The following is a 19476-nucleotide window of genomic DNA, read 5'->3' as shown; positions in this document are numbered from 1 at the left end:
GTTAAAGAAAAAGTATTATGTAACATTGTTTTTGCAGCACTGATGAGTTCAGTGAAAAGAGAATCTCATAGAAAAGAGTATCTCGTTCTTCTTAATGTCTGTACACTTGTCCATTGCATGAACATAACAGCTTATTTAGCCACTATGTTACTGATCTGCATCTGGATTTCTAGGTTTTCATGGAGTATTTTATTATGCACAATTGTTTCAAACACTAGGACTTCCTCTTATGTTTATATCTTTTGAAAGAAACAATATCTCCACAGATGATTTATCTGTGCTGGCTGCTAGCTGACTTTGGGTACTTCTCAGTTCTTCCCTTTACCTTCCTTGTCAATATGAAAACGGAAGGCAAGAAGGTCTCCTGTTTAGAGGCTGTCAAGATAGATCTTGGTGATAAAGTCTTGGTGGTAAAGGCTAAAAGTATCAACCCAGAACAAACGTTTTTCCAGCTGTAACTATGTGTGATTTCCTTGGCTTGATTCCGTAGAGGATGTCAGACCAGACTGTAGAATCTGCCGTCAAAGTGCTTCCAGTAGGATGAGCTAAGTCAAGTATGGTGGCATATGTAATTCAAGATAAAATATAATGTCTCCTTTTCTCTCCTAGCAAAACTTGGTGGAGTGAATGTAGAAGTCACTGTATGCTTTGAATTAAAGGAACACAATAAATCTTGTTTTGGAAGGTAAGTATTCTGGTCTCTTTGTGGAGATGAATTGGAAATTGTCTAGAAGAAGGAAAATGAGGTTAACCAAAGTTAAACTCATAAATAATTGAGCATTAATTAGATATCTGTGGTCTATGTTTGTCTTTGATCATAATTTCTCCCAATTTATAGACCTCTTTGATACTTGATGAATCCTTGTCAAAGATGCACTTAACAATGGTTATCACTTGTGTATTAGGTTTGGCCTGGGCCCTGAAGAAACTATCCTAAATTACCAGCTATGATTGTCACTTGATTTCCTCACAGAGAACAATCAGAACTCCTTGTCTTAAGTGGCTTGGAATGTGAAACTAGTTAGTCTCTTAGATATTGTTAGAGGACCCTACAGAGCCCATTGGTGAAAGTTTGGAAAACATGGGGCTTCTTAAAATTGATTCTTGTAGTGCTATAGGAAAGATCACTGAACCAAAAGGATAACGGTGTTTCTGGTTCTGTTGTTAGCATTCTCCATGGAAACACTGCTGAAGCTTCTGGACTCAATTTCCTTCCCCATATGTGAATGTCACTGAAAATATCCAACTCCATTCTATCCCCATATAACTTCAGGAACTAAGCAAAATGAAGACTCAAAATTCATTTCAAATAATGAAATGAATATATAACGTAGAATGGAACTGGGAAAATACCTGGTTTAAATTCTGGAAAGTACCAACTATACAATTCTGGATAAGTTGCTTACTCTTGCTTAGTCTAATTTAATGCCCATCTCACAGGATGTTATGATGATTAATTTAATATCTTTGTATAACACAGAGTGTTATGTAATTTCTTCTTGTTTTTCTTGAGTAAATACATATCCTTAAGCAACTCACTGTAAACAATAGTTACTTACTTGCTTAAATTACTCTTATCTTCTATTATCACCTGAACTGTGTCCTGCTCAAGTTAATATGTGGAAGTCTTAACCCCCAATACCTCGTAATCTAACTGTATTTGGAGATAAGGCCCTTAAATAGGTAACTGAGTTCAAATGAGGTCAAATGGGTGGGCTCTAATTCAATATGACTGGTGTCCTTATAAAAAGAAAATATTAGGACACAGACATGCACAGAGAGAAGACCATGTGAAGACCAAAGGAAAACATGGCATCTACAAACCAAGAAGAGATACCTCAGAAGAAATCAATCCTGTTGACACCTTATCTCAGATTTCTAGCCTCTACACCCGTGAGTGAGTAAATTTCTGTTGTTTAACCTCCTCAGTCTCTGGTACTTTGTCATGGCAGCTCTAGGAAACTAATACAACTTTTTATGGCCTCCTTGTCTCAAGTTGAAAGTTCAATATTTGGCATCATAGCTAAGAAACAAAAATATCATCTACATTCCTTGTTGTAGTCTTTCTTCCCCATTCTCATTGCTAGTAATTTCCATATTTGGGTCTGTTTTCTGTATCTTGTAAACAGAGCATTATGCTCATTTCTTGTCTTACTGCTAATATACAATAAATGTGCAGATACGAAATAGATTTTGGAGGAGTGCAACATATAGTTGGTACATGTGTGATATGTGTGTATTCATATAATTTATACTTTTTCTCTATTTTCTTCCTTTGGTGTGAGCTAAGATTCTCTGCTTTTGTGACTAGCGCTCCTGAATACTAATCCCTGAATTTAATTCACCAAAAATTGTCAAAAATAATAATCATAGGGGGAAAGAGAGAGTGATAGAGGGAGAAGAACAAACAATCAGGCAAGGGCAGTACTGTGAATTATTAGGCTCTTATTAATAAGATTATTTTAGTCTAGAGGAAATGACCGTAAGTACCATCAGTGAGCCCAGTTGGTCTTTACTGAGTGCTAGACACATCCCTGAGTTCTGTTCTTAGTCTCCAACTGTATGATGACTACTGTCTGGAAGTATTATCTGAACAACTAAAGTCACTTAATGGAAAAGGAATATGTCTTTAGAGAAGCAACAGTAATTTTTCTATCTGATTAAAAAGCAATGTTGACTGTCTGGAAACCTCAGTCATATTTGTAAGCAGAAAAGCATTGGCTATTCAAAGTGGATGACGTAAAGAGATGAGCAGAAACTTTGGCGATAGGTATACCTGGATTTAATTCTCACTTCTACCACTTGGCAGCTGGATAGCCTTAGGCAAGTTTCATACCTCCCTGAAATTCACTTAATTCAGTCTGTAAAATGGCATAATAACTTATTATAGCATCCTTTTAGGAATTTTAAATCAGTTATTGAAATAAAAGTACACACTATATAGACAAGTATGGATTCCTCAATAGGTGTTTGACCTTTCATTTCTCCAGTATCCCACCCCCATCAAATAAAGAAAAATACTTTTTTAAATTTACAAATATTTCATTATTCTAAAGTTAAAGCCATAAAAATAAAAATAATCAAATGGCCTACGATCATACCATTAGAAGAACAAAAGAATAGGTGTTCATGAGAGTTCCAAATTAGAATACAAGTTTTCATTAGGCACCTGTTTATGTATGCTATTCTGCTCTTTAAAATAAATAATTAAATTTGAAAGACTTATTTCCTCACTTTTAAGACTTTATTAGTTTACAAATTACATATCGACCTATGCTAAATATTATACCAACCCATGCTAATGAATTCAGTACAGAAAACAAAAAACACTGCACTCAAGCAAACTACATATATATGTGTGTGTGTGTGTGTATATATATATATATATATATATATATATATATATATATATATATATATATATATTACTTAAATGCATTTATATCCTAGCGTGTCTCATAAAGCATTGTGGTAACTCACCGGAATACAAACAATCAAATATAATGGCAAAAGCACTTAATATAAACAGGGCCAAGGAAACATAGACAGAAGATGAAGAAAAGATGAGGGAAATGTGAACAGGAGGAAGTGTAGTTAATCGAGTTGTATGTTTTGACCTTAAGATTCTCTGTGCGGGGACTTCCCTGGTGGCACAGTGGTTGGGAATCCACCTGCCAGTGCAGGGAACATGGGTTTGAGCCCTGGTCAGGGAAGATCCCACCTGCCGCAGAGCAAATAAGCCCGTGTGCCACAACTACTGAAGTCCCAGCGCCTAGCCCGTGCTCCACAACAAGAGAAGCCACAGCAATGAGGAGCCCGCACACCACAACGAAGAGTAGCCCCCACTCGCCCCAACTAGAGACAGCCTGTGTGCCACAACAAAGACCCAACACGGCCAAAAATAAATAATAAATAAATTTATTTAAAAAAAAGATTCTCTGTGGATAAAACAACATGTAAATAATTGGTTACAAAGCCACATTATTTGAAGGTGCCAGACTGCATATTAACAGTCTGACACAAAGGGACAGCACAGGAAAACGATTCAAAGATAGAGATTTTTAAATATTTGCAGTTTGAAACCTTTTAGAGCACGTGTAATGAGCTCGACACACATTTCAACACTCAACATGTTAATCACATGTTCAAAGTATGTCTCAAAGTCATTGGAAATAGCTGTTGTCTCTGTCCCTGGTATCCAAAACTGATCTGTGATGTGTAAAACTCAGGAGGTATTGATATCCACTTTTTGGCATCTGAACAGGAAACAAAGTTGTTTCGCAGTGATAATAAAGAATGAAGTAAATGCAAAAGGATACAAAAGACAAAGTACTGAGGGAATGTATTAACAGAATGAGTCAAACTAAATTGTGGTGAACTGGGGCCTACGATTGTACACACTCCATGGAAATACCCCAGCCTAAATACTGGCATAGGAGGAAGGGTACTGCGAAGCCCATCACAGTATAATCCTTTAAAATGTCCCTTTCAAGGTTGGCTCCACTCAACACTGAGTATAGGAAATCTTCCCATCAGGCAGAAACACTGGCTGCCCAATGATTGACCAAGAAATTAACACACTAATGAATAAACGATGCTAATTTATTTCTATCCCTGACAATGGGAAACAGCACACACTCTGTGTCAATGGTATGTCCTCCTTCCCACTTTTCTAAGTGGTAAATTATGTTTTTCCCTTCATTGCTTTATATCATGTGTGGCAGGCATGATGGGAAATGGCTATCAATGGTTCTGTTATTGATTTCTACCTTCCTTTCACTGTGGCTAAAGAAGATACTTTGTATGATTTCAATTTCTTAAAAATGTATTGGTACTTGTATTGTGGCCTAACATATGGTCTTTCCCGGAGAGTGTTCCATGTGTACTTGAGAAAAAGGTGTATTCTGCTGTTGTTGAGTGGAGTGATCTATATACAGCTGTTAGGTTTAGTTGGTTAAATGTGTTATTCAGTCCCCCTACCTCTCTACTGATCTTCTGTCTAGATGTGTTTTCCATTATTGAAAGCAAGGTATTGATCTCCAACTATTATTTTAGAACTATCTATTTCTTCCTTCAATTCTGTCAATGTTTGCTTCACATATTTGGGGGTTGTTTGGTACATATATGTTTATAGTTGTTCTATGTTCTTGATAGATTGAACTTGTTATCAACATATAGTGGCCTCCTTTTCCTCTTGTGATAGTTTTTGATTTAAAGTTTATTTTGTGTGATAGTAACATAGCCATCCCAGATCTATCTTCCTTCCTTCCTTCCTTCCTTTCTTTTTCTGTCTCTCTTTCCTTCTTTTTTGTTACTATTTGCATGGGATATTTTATTCTATGCTTTAACTTTCAAGCAACTTGTGTCTTTTGAAATCAAGTGAGATTTTTGCGGACAGCATATACTTGGATTATGGTTGTTTTTAAAGTCCATTCTGCCAATGTTTATCTTTTCATTGGAGAGCTTAATCCACTTACTTTTTCAAAAATTACTGATGAGGAAGAACTTAATTCTGTCTATTTCCTGCTTGTTTTCTGTATGTCTTATGCATTTTTTGCCCCTCATTTACTCCATTACTGACTTCTGTGCTTAGCCGATTTTCTTGTGGTGAACTCTTGATTCCCTTTTCATTTCTTTTTGCATATGGTCTATTGATATTTTCTTTGTGGTTATCAAGAAGATGACATTTACCATTCTAAAGTTAAAACAATATAATTTCAATTGAAACCAACTTCAGTAGCACACAGAAACTCTGTTCCTCTACAGTTCTGTTCCTCCTCTTTACATTATTATTGTCACAAATTACACCTTTTTACTTTGTGAGCCCAATAACATGGATTTATGATTATTTTATACATTTGTTTTTTCAATCATGTAAGAAATAAAAAGTAGAGCTACAAGCCAATAACACAATACTGGCTTTAGTATTTGCCCATGTATTTATCTTTACTGGAGATTTCTATTTCTTTCTACAGCTTCGAGATGCTGTCTAGTGTCCTTTCATTTCAACCTGAAGGTTCAATTTAGCATTTCTCATAGGGCAGTGGTAGGAAGTTGTAAAATAAATGCCCTCAGCCTTTGTTCATCTGGGAATGCGTTAATTTCTCCCTACGTTTTGAAACCAGTTTGGCCAAATATAGAATTCTTGGTGGACAATTTTTTTTCTTTCAGCACTTTAAATATGGCTGGCCTCTTGCTTCCGTGGTTTCATAGAGGAAATTAGCTCTAATCTTTTTGAGGATCCCTGCTTTGTAACAAATTTCTTTTTTCTTTCTCCTTTGGGAGAAAAGATTCTTTCTGTGTCATTTGGCTTCTGAGAGTTTGATTATACTGGTTTTTGCTGTGGGGTTCTTTGAGTTTCTCTTAGTCCTGAAATCAGCCAAAGATTTATAGCAACCAAACACATAGTGAACCAGGGAAGAGGCAATTTGAAAATGGCAGGAAAGCTTTGTGGCATTTTTACTTGCCCTTGCCCCATCCACTGTTAGTGTAGTGATGGTCTTAAAGTGGTGGAGTCTTAATGCAGTGATAGTCTTAAAGTAACAGCAGACCATTCCTAGAATGGGACCCTCAATCCTGCTTCAGGAGGGAGCAGAAGAGACTGTACTCTCAGATTATTATGTGTATCTGTTCTAACCTGTCTGGGAGCTACCTGAAGGACTGACACAAGATGCTTATCTCTGTCTTAGCTAACTTGGAACACAGTCTGGAAAAGCAGCGGTCAATGCTCAAAAAAGTGCAAGTTGAACTAACAAAGCACAGATGGCTGGGGCAGAAGACTGTGCATTGAAATACAGTAGACCACAGAAGATGCAGGAGCCAAAGTTGGGGGAGATTCTTTGGGAAATTAGAACCTACAAAAAGTACACATGTGTCCAGAGAAATTAGGAAAGCCACATGCATACTCGAGATAAGATGCATGTTCTGAAAACACCAGAGGAGTCTCTAAGCTTTTACCATGGGCTGAGCCCTGAACTCAATGCAGGTCAGCTAAATGTTGAAGGAGTGATCCAGCAATCTGCACAATGGGCAGAGGTGTGTGGTTTTGGGTGTGCATGTGGATGTGCTTGTGTGTATTTATTTTTGTTTGTTTTAGGTGCAGGAATTCAAGGAAATCTCTGTCAAAACATTAGCTAAACATGAACTAAAGGAACAGAGACTTCGGTGCATACATACGATAAGGAAAACAGTCATTGCAAAAATAGTTTGGAAAGGTCCCTAAACAAACAGACTACTACAGCCTCCAACAATCAAAAGCCCAGGAAACCCTGGGAAAGTGGGAGAATCTGATTTCCATAGATACCACATTATAATATTTGAAAGACAAATTTTCAACCAAAAAAATCACAAGGTATACAAAGACATGGAAAAGTATGGTCCATTTAAGAAAACAAATTAATTGATGAAACCATCCCTAATGAAGCCCAGACATTTCTCCAGTGCATATTCTTGCCTCCTTTGTCATAGATTCATTGACCATAAGTGCATGGGTTTCTTTCTGGGCTCTCTATTCTGTTCCAGTGATCGATGTTTTTGTGCCAGTACCATGCTGTTTTGATTACTGTAGGTTTGTAGCATAGTCTGAAGCCAGGGAGCATGATTCCTCCAGTTGTGTTCTTCTTTCTCAAGACTGTTTTAACTATTCAGGATCTTTTGTGTTTCCATACAAACTTTAAAATTATTTGTTCTAGGTCTGTGGAAAATGCCCTTGCTATGTTGATACAGACTGCATTGAATCCGTCGATTTCCTTGGGTATGATGGTCACTTTAACAATATTAATTCTTCCAATCTGTGACCATGGTATATCTTTCCAGCTGTTTGTGTCATCTTTAATTTCTTGTATCAGTGTCATATAGTTCCCTGGGTACAGGTCTTTTACCTCCTTAGGCAGATTTATTCTTCTGTATTTTATTCTTTTTTACGCGATTGTAAATGGGATTGTTTCCTTAATTTCTCTTTCTGATAGTTCACTGTTAGTGTATAGAAATACAGTAGATTTCTAGATATAAATTCTGTATCCTGCAAATTTACCAAGTTCATTTTTGAGCTCTAATAATTTTTGGATGGTGTCTTTCAGATTTTCTATGGATCATGCCATCTGCAAACAGTGACAGTTTTACTTTTTCCTTTCCATTTTGGAGTCCTTTTATTTATTGACTTTTCTTGTCTGATTGCTGTGGCTAGGACTTCCAAAAGTACCTTCAATAAAAGTGGTGAGAGTGGGCATCCTTGTCTTGTTCCTGATCTTAGGGGAAATGCTTTCAGCTTTTCACCATTGAGTATGTTAGCTATGAGCTTGTCGTATATGGCCTTTATTATGTTGAGGTATGTGTTCCCTCTATGCCCACTTTCTGGAGAGTTTTTACCATGAATGGATATTGAATTTTTTTCAAAAGCTTTTTTTTCATCTATTGAGATAATCATATGGTTTTTAGTCTTCAATTTGTTACTGTGATGATAAGAGACCTAAGAGAGCTACAGAGGCTAAGTGACCTATCCTTCCCTGAATGGGTAGGTATCCTTGTTCTGCCTTCTAATTGAGTTAGTATCTGAGTAAAGAACTGCCAGGTGTCATTTAGTTCACAATACACTGTTGTGGCAATATAGAAATGAATTTGTCTAAATCATTTGGCTTTTCTAAATTATAGTAAATGAATATACTGAATGAATACTTCAACTTAAGGAAATGCTCTTAAAGATATATTAATGTAGGCACTTCAGCGGAGAATTGAAAACAAAACAAATAATTCAGGTAAAATTAAAGTACACTCAGTTGTATCCAGTTTCCTCTTGTAAATCTCTCTTTTTCATTTGAGTGGACAGTCACTGGAGAATATCTGACTTGGGGCTAAGGAAATCTAAGCCTTCTTGGCCACACTGTATTCTCTTATGTCGTTTAATAAAGACACCAGTTGGGTTGCTGAAAAAATAGTGGGAAAAATCAATGCCTCACATCCAAAGGGCAGCTCTTGAAAATATGTGGATTGTTGTAGTCATTTTGCTCTTCTGGCCTCAGAAGTTCTAATCTTAACCTTAGCCCCTCATGCAGAGAGACTTTTTAAACCAATTTGCACATTACTCATTATGTGACTGTTGAATAAGAGAAACCCAGCTCTTTTCCTGTGCTTTCAAGCAGTTATCTTCTTCAAAACTTTGTTTGGATTGTTATACCTTAATCTTGCCTGGCAAGGGACTTATGGGAAGGTTGTTATTGTTTGAAAGTTTGGTGCCAGTATCTGCAAAGAAAGAAGAAAGTAAAGAAGGAAAGGTGTGTTTATCAAACATCCCAATAGTGAAAGTGTGTGAAAGCAACTTTTGAAAAAGTGAATCTGTCAGAGTTCAGCCATATTATTACATTTTATTTTATTCATTGAACATAAATAATTATCAGTGAATCCTTTCTAGATTTTCTAGTTTCCCAAAGTTCCCTGTATTCACATTCTAAGGTGAAAAATGGTATTTTAAGTCACTGCTCTCCACCTTATATTATTTATAATCACTCCTCATGACCTCTTCCTTCAAAGAAACGTGATCCTGAGAAGTGTCCTTTGTTTGTCTTTGTGGAATAAGTGATGGGGATGCATCCTGGAGACCTGTGAGATGTTTAAATTGTGGCCTAATGAAACTAGGATGGAGAGTTCTGGAAAGATCTGGAAAGATGGCTGGTAGAGTGTGGCCAGATGTGGGAGAAGAGACACGTACCGAGAGAGGGAGAGGAAATTTTCAGAGGGAGACAATTAAACAAATAATTCAATAAGTTTTGTTGTGTGGTGTGGGATGCAAGCCTTTCTCTCCCCGTTTCCTTCACAATCTCTTTGTTAAAGACTGTGTTTTTCATTAGTTTTACTAAGATAGGATTTGCCGTTTTGTTTGGATACTGAGAATGGACCCATGGAAACAGTTACATTTGGGTTATCTCTGACTATCTTTAATGAAGAACATAAATATTGGCCACACTATCTATGCACATGCTATCACCATGCCTTTTTTGTTCTCTGTTCATATATCTAAGTCCTCTTCTTTGAGGTCAATCTCAAATCTCATCTGAAATGTACATTTATTGATAGATTCAACCCATAATGAACTGTCCCTTCTTTGTGCTCCTTAGGCTCTGATTATTTATAAAAACTCATTTTTGAACTTAGACACTGTCCAATATGATATATTAGTTATTTCATCAGCATATGTTATATCCTCAACACAGTTATAAGCTTTTGTGGGGCTGGGATCATACATTCTGTAATTTTTCTCAGTACTTACACTTACTTTGATAGAAAGCGCATTCATTCATCTAAACATCATTTATTGAGTGTTAATTAAATGTCTCAACTCAGTCAATATTGTTTGAGTGAATGCATGCATGAATGAGGGAGTATGCAATAGGTAGCCTAATGTACCGCCCGATGTGAAAAAACCAAAAGCATAAACACAAAAGCAAGCCGAAAAGTGGCCCAGGACTTTCTGTAAAATATCCTGCTTTTGTTGGATGAGGCCATGAAAATCAAGATGCTCCTGAAAGGTCTTAAGAGCTGACCAAGAATAGTAAACAATTGAAATTCTCTCAGGCTTATTCAACCCTATCACTGGACACATTTATACCTCTCAGGAATGTTATTAAAAGAAGAGATTAATAAAGCTTTTATAGATGAGTTGATAAATCTCTAAACATTTAAATCTTCATTTCCTCCTAGGTTTCTCTAGTTTGGGTTTCCAAAAGATTTCAAGAAACCACAGGATAATTAAAAAATTAGACATTATCTTTCTTACCTTCATGTTTTTTGATGGTAAACACATTTTATTTTCTCCATAGTGCTGCCCAATTTCCACCAGTACAGTTCTTAAGTGAATTTTGCTCTGGATGGTGGGATATATAAGATGTAAATGAATTGTTTGTATATGTTTTAGAATTCTTCTAAAGGGCCTGGCCATGGAAATGCATTGAATCTTACTTAAATAAGTAAAGGAACTTCCTCAGAATTATTATTTTATTCTGGTTAGGATACTCTCTGCCCTGGTTTGTTAAAATTTCCCTCTAGAGTGGTTTTAATTTTGTTTCTGATAGGGTCCTAGGATTTATTGCCACACCCATCCTGCATCTGGTTTTCTTTGAATTCCTCTCCTTGCAGTTTCTGATTCATACAGGGCCTTACAGGTTAGTGACAACCTGGCCATCACAACTCTGGGAAGGACAGGCCTACTTTTCAGAGGTGCTGATGTTTTCTGTACCTGAAGGTTTTCAAGAGATATCAATCTTCCTCACCACCTCCCTTGGCCCTCTTAATGGACTAAGCAGTTCCTCATGAAAGTTCTGTAGGATATCTGTACTAACTTCTCCATATTGTTCCATCCTGAGTCTAAATTCCTGGCCTCAAGGTAATGTTAGATTTCTAGCTCCAGCCCCTATGTACATAAGGCCTCTACTAAGGAACAGAACGCATACACATCAGTCTGCTCTTATTTCTCTGGATTTAATTTCTCTGTTACTTTCTGAAACATGCAGGTGCTCCTTTCTTTCTTTTAATCTCAGCTATGTGCTTTTAACATTTTCAAAACTGACCCAGAATTTACATGTGTCTCCAGTAAGAGTACATTAAATTGAGCTTAGTCTGCTCTTCTACTGGCATATTTGAGATCCAAATAATTTGCTACTTAACTGGATTCAGTTACCTGTATATTTCAGGCACCTAAAACTCACCATGTTCCAAATTTCCCCCTTTATAGTTAGTAATTTTCTTGGGAATCTGGATAACATTAGATGGAATAAAGTTAGTGAGTGGCCCAGGATTGCCTGAAATTTTGTTTGTCAGAGTGGCCAGGGAAAGTTAAGCAAAGAAGCAAACCAAATGAAAAACAGAATCACATTATTATGGCTGAGACAAGATTCCATGCAGAACTCTCTGTAGAGCTGGGTTGGGTCATAACTTATGCCAGAGCTCTAGGTGGGGTTGACACCATCTCATGCCAAGCTCTCAGTTCTGGGCTAATGTCATCTCTGGTCCACTCTATGGAGTGGAAACTTTGGAGGAATGGCCAATGTGTTCCACAGTGTAGGAAGAGGGAAATTGTGAACGTTACTTTCTAAATTGTGGAGGAACTAACCACTGTAAATGTGCCTTGAACTATGGTGTTTAATTTGACCAGTCAGATCAATGACTTTCCCCTTGAATGAAATGCTGCTACGTATATGAGCAGAAAAACAAAACTGGTATAAGGAATAGATAGCTAGTGGGAAGCAGCCGCATAGCCCAGGAAGATCAGCTCTGTGCTTTGTGACCACCTAGAGGGGTGACATAGGGCGGGTGGGAGGGAGGGAGTTGCAAGAGGGAAGAGATATGGGGACATATGTATATGTATAACTGATTTACTTTGTTAGAAAGTGGAAACTAACACACCATTGTAAAGCAATTATACTCCAATGAAGATGTTTAAAAAAAAACTAGTGTAAGGAGCTGGAGAGACTGGGAGTCTTATTTTCCCAGCAATTAACTTTTCCTCGACCATGACCTTCCTTTTGAGTCTCCTAGACCTTGGGGATGATAGCAACCCCTTGGGTTGGGGGATGGCAACCCCATCTTCACTAGAACCTCTATAGTTAACTTTGATTTTTCCCACACCGTCTATCCATCCCATGTATGCAGTCAGACATTTGATCTTGGACTTTTACTGACAAAATATCCTTGAATATAACCATTTCTTTTCACTGCCACTGCTACTGCTTTTGTCACTGCCTTAACTAGAGCTTTAACTTTAAGTTCTTTATATAAATATCTAAATATCTATATATAAATAAAATATACAAATAAATAAAATGTAATATTAATTTTGATGATTTAAAAGTCTTTTCTTGATAAAGACTTTTCCTGATAAATATACACAATATCTTATATAAATATTTGTGTATTATCTGTTCTTTTCTTAGAATTTTAGTCATATGATTCTATCTCTTGGTATGTCTAGAACTTTTTGATTGAATGCTGACTATTTTATTTGGCTTTTAAAATTTTTCTCAGTGGAAATGTTGTTTTGCTTCAAAATATTTTACTCTACCTGGAAGTAGCAAATCTTCAAATTACAATTTGTTAAATGCTTTGAAATATCAATACTATAGGTGTCACAAAATCTAGAAAAATGACATTTGAAAATTAACTACTGCCAGATGTGTCTCTATAAAACTTTTTCCCCACTCTTGTAGCTATATATTCTTTAACTGCCTCCTGTTTTAGAAATAAAATTTTAAGAAATAAACTTTGTAGTTTATAGACATAGATTTCTTTTCACATGGTTGATTAGAGTTTGCTTTTAGTTATTAATAGTTTAGAAAAGTTTATTTCAGCATCACAATTTATTATTGATAATGTCGCATTAATGTTCATTGTTAACTTTGAGAAAACCTCTATGGATTACTTCCTCATAAATATTTACTATTATAAATGCATTACTGATTTCAGTACTGCTATAGGTTTGTGCATTACAGGAATTCTGATAAAATACTCATTCACACCATTCCATTACACACATTATTGATGGGGTATATTCTTTTATTTCTTTCTTTATTTATTTTTGACTGTGTTGTGTCTTCGTTGCTGTGCGCAGGCTTTCTCTAGTTGCAGCGACTGGGGGATACTCTTTGTTGCGGTGTGCAGGCTTCTTATTGTGGTGGCTTCTCTTGTTGCAAAGCACAGGCTCTAGGCACACAAGCTTCAGTAGTTGTGGCTCGCAGGCTCAGTAGTTGTGGCTCACGGGCTCTAGAGCGAAGGCTCCATAGTCGTGGCACACGGTCTTAGTTGTTCCGCGGCATGTGGGATCTTCCCGGACCAGGGCTCGAACCCGTGTCCCCTGCATTGGCAGGTGACTTCCTAACCACTGTGCCATCAGGGAAGCCCCTGGAGTATATTGGTTATTTTTTTTTTTGCGGTATGCTGGCCTCTCACTGTTGTGGCCTCTCCCCGTTGTGGGGCACAGGCTCCGGACATGCAGGCTCAGTGGCCATGGCTCACGGGCCTAGCTGCTACGTGGCATATGGGATCTTCCCGGACTGGGGCATGAACCCGTGTCCCCTGCATCGGCAGGCAGACTCTCAACCACTGCACCACCAGGGAAGCCCTGGGGTATATTCTTGACAGAAGGAAATTTCCGTTTTGACTAAGCATTGAAGAAAACTGAATCTTTGACTTATCCTTCACATGCCTGATGATTGAAATAATTTTCCACAGAATAACTTCTGGTTTTATACTTTTCAGTTCTTTTTTTCTTCTTCAAACGCACATGCTTTGAGAGCTGTGAAGTGCAAGACATGGCTATATTGTAAGGTGGTTTTTGTCCTTACGCTTCTGTGTCTTGTGCTAGTTAAGTCAGTAGAGTAGTCAGTAAGAGTACTGGAAGTTATTCCTGTAATGGGATATTATATAGTCAGTTACATATGGTGGTGTCTGAAAATCACATAATAGCCTCACTTAAAACATCTCCTTAGCCAGATTTCAAGAAAGCCTGTGACCAATCCAATATGATCCAACATAGCAGAATATGATAGAAGGAAAATTGACAAAGAAATAGACGCTGGACTTACCTGATGGAAATAAAAATATCTCACTTTTGACAATTTTCCAAAAACCTATAATTACATGAACTAATTTCTAGGGTTCTTCGTAGGACCTAAAAAGGAACCCATAGAGTTGTGGAACAACAATAGAAGCTACTGTGATGAGAAGCCCGGACACCGCAACAAAGAGTAGCCCCCACTCGCCGCAACTAGAGAAAGCCTGCACGCAGCACTGAAGACCCAACGCAGCCAAGATAAAAATAAATAAATAAATAAAAATAAATTTATCTTTTAAAAAGTGATACTCAGGTTTGAGGCATGAGAAATTTGATGAGGAGAAATTAGCTCATGTTTGCAGAACTTTTAAAATATCAAACTCAGTCTCTAAGATTTTAGCATTCTATACAACATCGGTTACTTATTAGTGGTTTGGGAAGGCCAATTTAAAATTTTCTCATCTTACTGTATTGAAATTCACGGCCCTAATGTTCTCCACGTTGACTATATGAATGATGAAGAAAAGTCAATCATGTATTTCATTTCCAACTGGACAGAAAACAATATTTTGAAAAGTGTTTGGCCTACTGACTTTTGATTTCTTCTAAGGCAAATGGATAGGTAATTTTTATTCCCTGATTAGGAGAAAAATGGGGGAAGAGGGCAGGGTTAAGAATTAAGATTTCAAGAGCATGAGAGGTAGATGGCCAACCATAGTTCCTAAGGTTCGGTGCCTGTAACTGTTGCCGCTGCTTAAGCGTGCCAAAGCAGTGGTACGGCTGCTGCGCTCGTGTTTGCTACCACTAGAAACATTCTTGCCAGTAGTGGCGGCAGCGGGACTCAATTACTCCCTTTTTTCACTCTCTCCAGAAGCTCCAGATGGCGTCTTCCATGGGCAACGTGGCCGACAGCACAGAACCAACGAAACGTATGCTTTCCTTCCAAGGGTTAGCTGAGCTGGCACATCGAGAATATCAGGCAGGAGATTTTGAGACAGCTGAGAGACACTGCATGCAGCTCTGGAGACAAGAGCCAGGCAATACTGGTGTACTTTTATTACTTTCATCTATACACTTCCAGTGTCGAAGGCTGGACAGATCTGCCCACTTTAGTACTCTGGCAATTAAACAGAACCCTCTTCTGGCAGAAGCCTATTCGAATTTGGGGAATGTGTACAAGGAAAGAGGGCAGTTGCAGGAAGCAACTGAGCATTACCGGCATGCATTGCGTCTCAAACCAGATTTCATCGATGGTTATATTAACCTGGCAGCCGCTTTGGTAGCAGCAGGCGACATGGAAGGAGCAGTACAAGCTTACGTCTCTGCTCTTCAGTACAATCCTTCTTTGTACTGTGTTCGCAGTGACCTGGGGAACCTGCTCAAAGCCCTGGGTGGCTTAGAAGAAGCCAAGGCATGTTATTTGAAAGCAATTGAGATGCAACCGAACTTTGCAGTAGCTTGGAGTAATCTTGGCTGTGTTTTCAATGCACAAGGGGAGATTTGGCTTGCAATTCATCACTTTGAAAAGGCTGTCACCCTTGACCCCAATTTTCTGGATGCTTATATCAATTTAGGAAATGTCTTCAATGAGGCACGGATTTTTGACAGAGCTGTGGCAGCTTACCTTCGTGCCCTAAGCTTGAGTCCAAATCATGCAGTGGTACATGGCAACCTGGCTTGTGTATACTATGAGCAAGGCCTGATGGATCTGGCAATAGACACCTACAGGCGAGCTATTGAATTGCAACCACATTTCCCTGATGCTTACTGCAACTTAGCCAACGCTCTCAAAGAGAAGGGCAGTGTTGCTGAAGCAGAAGATTGTTATCGTACAGCTCTCCGGCTGTGTCCCACCCATGCAGACTCTCTGAATAACCTAGCCAATATCAAAGGAGAACAGGGAAACAGTGAAGACGCGGTTCACTTGTATCGTAAAGCATTAGAGCTCTGCCCAGACTTTGCTGATGCCCATTCAAATTTAGCAAGTGTATTGAAGCAGCAGGGAAAACTGCACGAAGCTCTGATGCATTATAAGGAGGCTATTCGAATCAGTCCTACCTTTGCTGATGCGTACTGTAATATGGGAAACACTCTATGGGAGATGCAGGATGTTCAGGGAGCCTTAGAGTGTTATACTCGTGCCGTGCAGATCAACCCTGCATTTGCGGATGCCCACAGCAATCTGGCTTCCATTCACCAGGATTCAGGGAATATTCCAGAAGCAATTGCTTCTTATCGCACTGTTCTGAAGCTTCAACCTGATTTTCCTGACGCTTATTGTAATTTGGCTCATTGCCTGCAGGTTGTCTGTGATTGGACAGACTATGATGAGCGAATGAAGAAGTTGGTCAGCATTGTGGCTGACCAGTTGGAGAAGAATAGGTTGCCTTCTGTGCAGCCTCATCATAGTATGCTCTATCCTCTTCCTCATGGCTTCAGGAAGGCTATTGCTGAGAGGCATGGGAACCTCTGCTTGGCTAATATAAGTGCCCTTCATAAACCACCGTATGAACATATAACAGACTTGAAGCTCAGTGATGGTCGACTGCGTGTAGGATACGTGAGTTCTGACTTTGGGAACCATCCTACTTCTCACCTTATGCAGTCTATTCCAGGCATGCACAGTCCTGATAAATTTGAGATATTCTGTTATGCCCTGAGCCCACATGATGGCACAAACTTCCGAGTGAAGGTGATGGCAGAAGCCAATCATTTCACTGATCTTTCTCAGATTCCATGCAATGGGAAAGCAGCTGATCGCATCCATCAAGATGGTATACACATCCTTGTAAATATGAATGGTTATACCAGGGGTGCTCGAAATGAACTCTTTGCTCTCAGGCCAGCTCCTATTCAGGCAATGTGGCTGGGGTACCCTGGGACTAGTGGCGTGCTTTTCATGGATTATATCATCACTGATCAGGAAACGTCACCTGCTGAAGTTGCTGAGCAGTATTCTGAGAAACTGGCTTATATGCCCCATACGTTCTTTATTGGTGATCATGCTAATATGTTCCCTCACCTGAAGAAAAAAGCCGTCATCGATTTTAAGTCCAATGGGCACATTTATGACAATCGGATTGTGCTGAATGGCATCGACCTCCAAGCATTTCTTGATAGTCTATCAGATGTGCAAATAGTCAAGATGAAATGTCCTGATGGAGAAGACAACGCAGACAGCAGTAATACAGCTCTTAATATGCCTGTCATTCCTATGAATACTGTTGCAGAAGCAGTTATTGAAATGATTAACAGAGGACAAATTCAGATTACAATGAATGGATTCAGTATTAGCAACGGCCTGGCAACTACCCTGATCAACAATAAGGCTGCCACTGGAGAGGAGGTTCCCCGTACCATTATTGTAACCACACGTTCTCAGTACGGGTTACCGGAAGATGCCATTGTGTACTGTAACTTTAATCAGTTATACAAAATTGACCCATCTACTTTGCAGATGTGGGCAAATATTCTGAAGCGTGTTCCCAATAGTGTACTGTGGCTGTTGCGTTTTCCAGCAGCAGGAGAAGCTAATATTCAACAGTACGCACAAAATATGGGCCTTCCCCCAAACCGTATCATTTTTTCCCCTGTTGCTCCTAAAGAGGAACATGTTCGGAGAGGCCAGCTGGCTGATGTCTGCTTGGACACTCCACTCTGTAATGGCCACACCACAGGGATGGATGTCCTTTGGGCAGGGACCCCCATGGTGACTATGCCAGGAGAGACTCTTGCTTCCCGAGTTGCAGGTTCCCAGCTCACTTGTTTAGGCTGTCTTGAGCTGATTGCTAAAAATCGGCAAGAATATGAAGAGATAGCTGTGAAACTGGGAACTGATCTCGAATACCTGAAGAAAATTCGTGGCAAAGTCTGGAAGCAGAGAACATCTAGCCCTCTGTTCAACACCAAACAATATACAATGGAACTAGAGCGGCTCTACCTACAGATGTGGGAGCATTATGCAGCCGGCAACAAACCTGATCACATGATTAAGCCGGTTGAAGTCACTGAGTCGGCCTAAATAATGACTGTGTGCCCAGGAGAATTACCCCTGTAGCTGAGCCTCAACCTTCTGGGGGAAAGGGAACTACTTTTTCAATATCATGGTGCAGATGGGTGACAGACAATGATAAGAAATAGCACAGCCAGACTTGCTTCCTGCATGGTCACGATAGGGAGAAACCCAAGAGATGCGAAACTGCTGTTCCACAAGGAGTCTCCATCGAATTTTGCAGCAGCCAGGTGTCTGGAAGGTCTGGAAGGTGAGTCTGGAAGGTAAGTCTGGAAGGTCTGATCTCCCTTGGTCTTCCAGGGGATGGATGGTTAATGTGGAAGGGAGATAGAGATTGCCCGGCCGTTTTGTGATTATCACGGATTGATTGAGTCTTCTGAATTAATTTTTTTCTTTATATTTTGGGTATTGGAGCTTTTAAAAATGTTTGGTTTCAGGTATTTTTATTCATGTGAAGTGTATATGATTCTCTTGAGATAAGGTTTTAAGCTAAAATATTCCTTGTTTTAGTTTCTGAACTCTACCGATAAATGGGGACTTTGCTGGTGTAGTCTTTTTATAGGTTTTATAAACCACTTGAGCCTCTATCAGTCACTTTAGTGTCTGACATAACGTTTGGAACTCTCAGTGCTTTGTTGGTCTGTAGATGATGGCTTCAATTCTTTTTCTGGTCCGTTTCCTTCTTCCCTTCCCCCCACTTTAAAAATTCTCCTGTAACTTGGCTAACAAAATACCAAGTGTGATTCAAAACCTCCCAGAGTGTTTCTCTTCAACACATCATCTGGTGCCAAATGAAGATTGTTAGGAGTGCTTATTAATTATGAAGGGCACAGTTGTGGTACTGTCACTGACGATAATAATAATGGATTTTTGGCCTAGAGTTTTGACCTATTTCACCAGTGTTTTACCATTGACTGCCCCTCTATGC

General features: G+C 38.8%; 1 protein-coding gene across 1 annotated transcript; it reads left to right on the top strand.

Moving 5' to 3' along the window:
- Positions 1 to 623: 623 nt before the first annotated feature.
- LOC308611718 (UDP-N-acetylglucosamine--peptide N-acetylglucosaminyltransferase 110 kDa subunit-like) lies at positions 624 to 18557 on the top strand (the record flags this gene model as incomplete). Its single annotated transcript, XM_081260395.1, has 2 exons — positions 624 to 685; positions 15408 to 18557. Exon 2 carries the CDS (start codon positions 15417 to 15419, stop codon positions 18555 to 18557), a length of 3141 nt encoding a protein of 1046 aa, XP_081116521.1. The 5' UTR covers positions 624 to 685; positions 15408 to 15416.
- Positions 18558 to 19476: the final 919 nt, after the last annotated feature.

Source organism: Mesoplodon bidens (assembly GCF_964165515.1).
Source record: "Mesoplodon bidens genome assembly, contig: HAP1_SCAFFOLD_182, whole genome shotgun sequence".
NCBI lineage: Eukaryota > Metazoa > Chordata > Mammalia > Artiodactyla > Ziphiidae > Mesoplodon > Mesoplodon bidens.
This window is presented reverse-complemented; position numbering and strand designations above follow the sequence as displayed.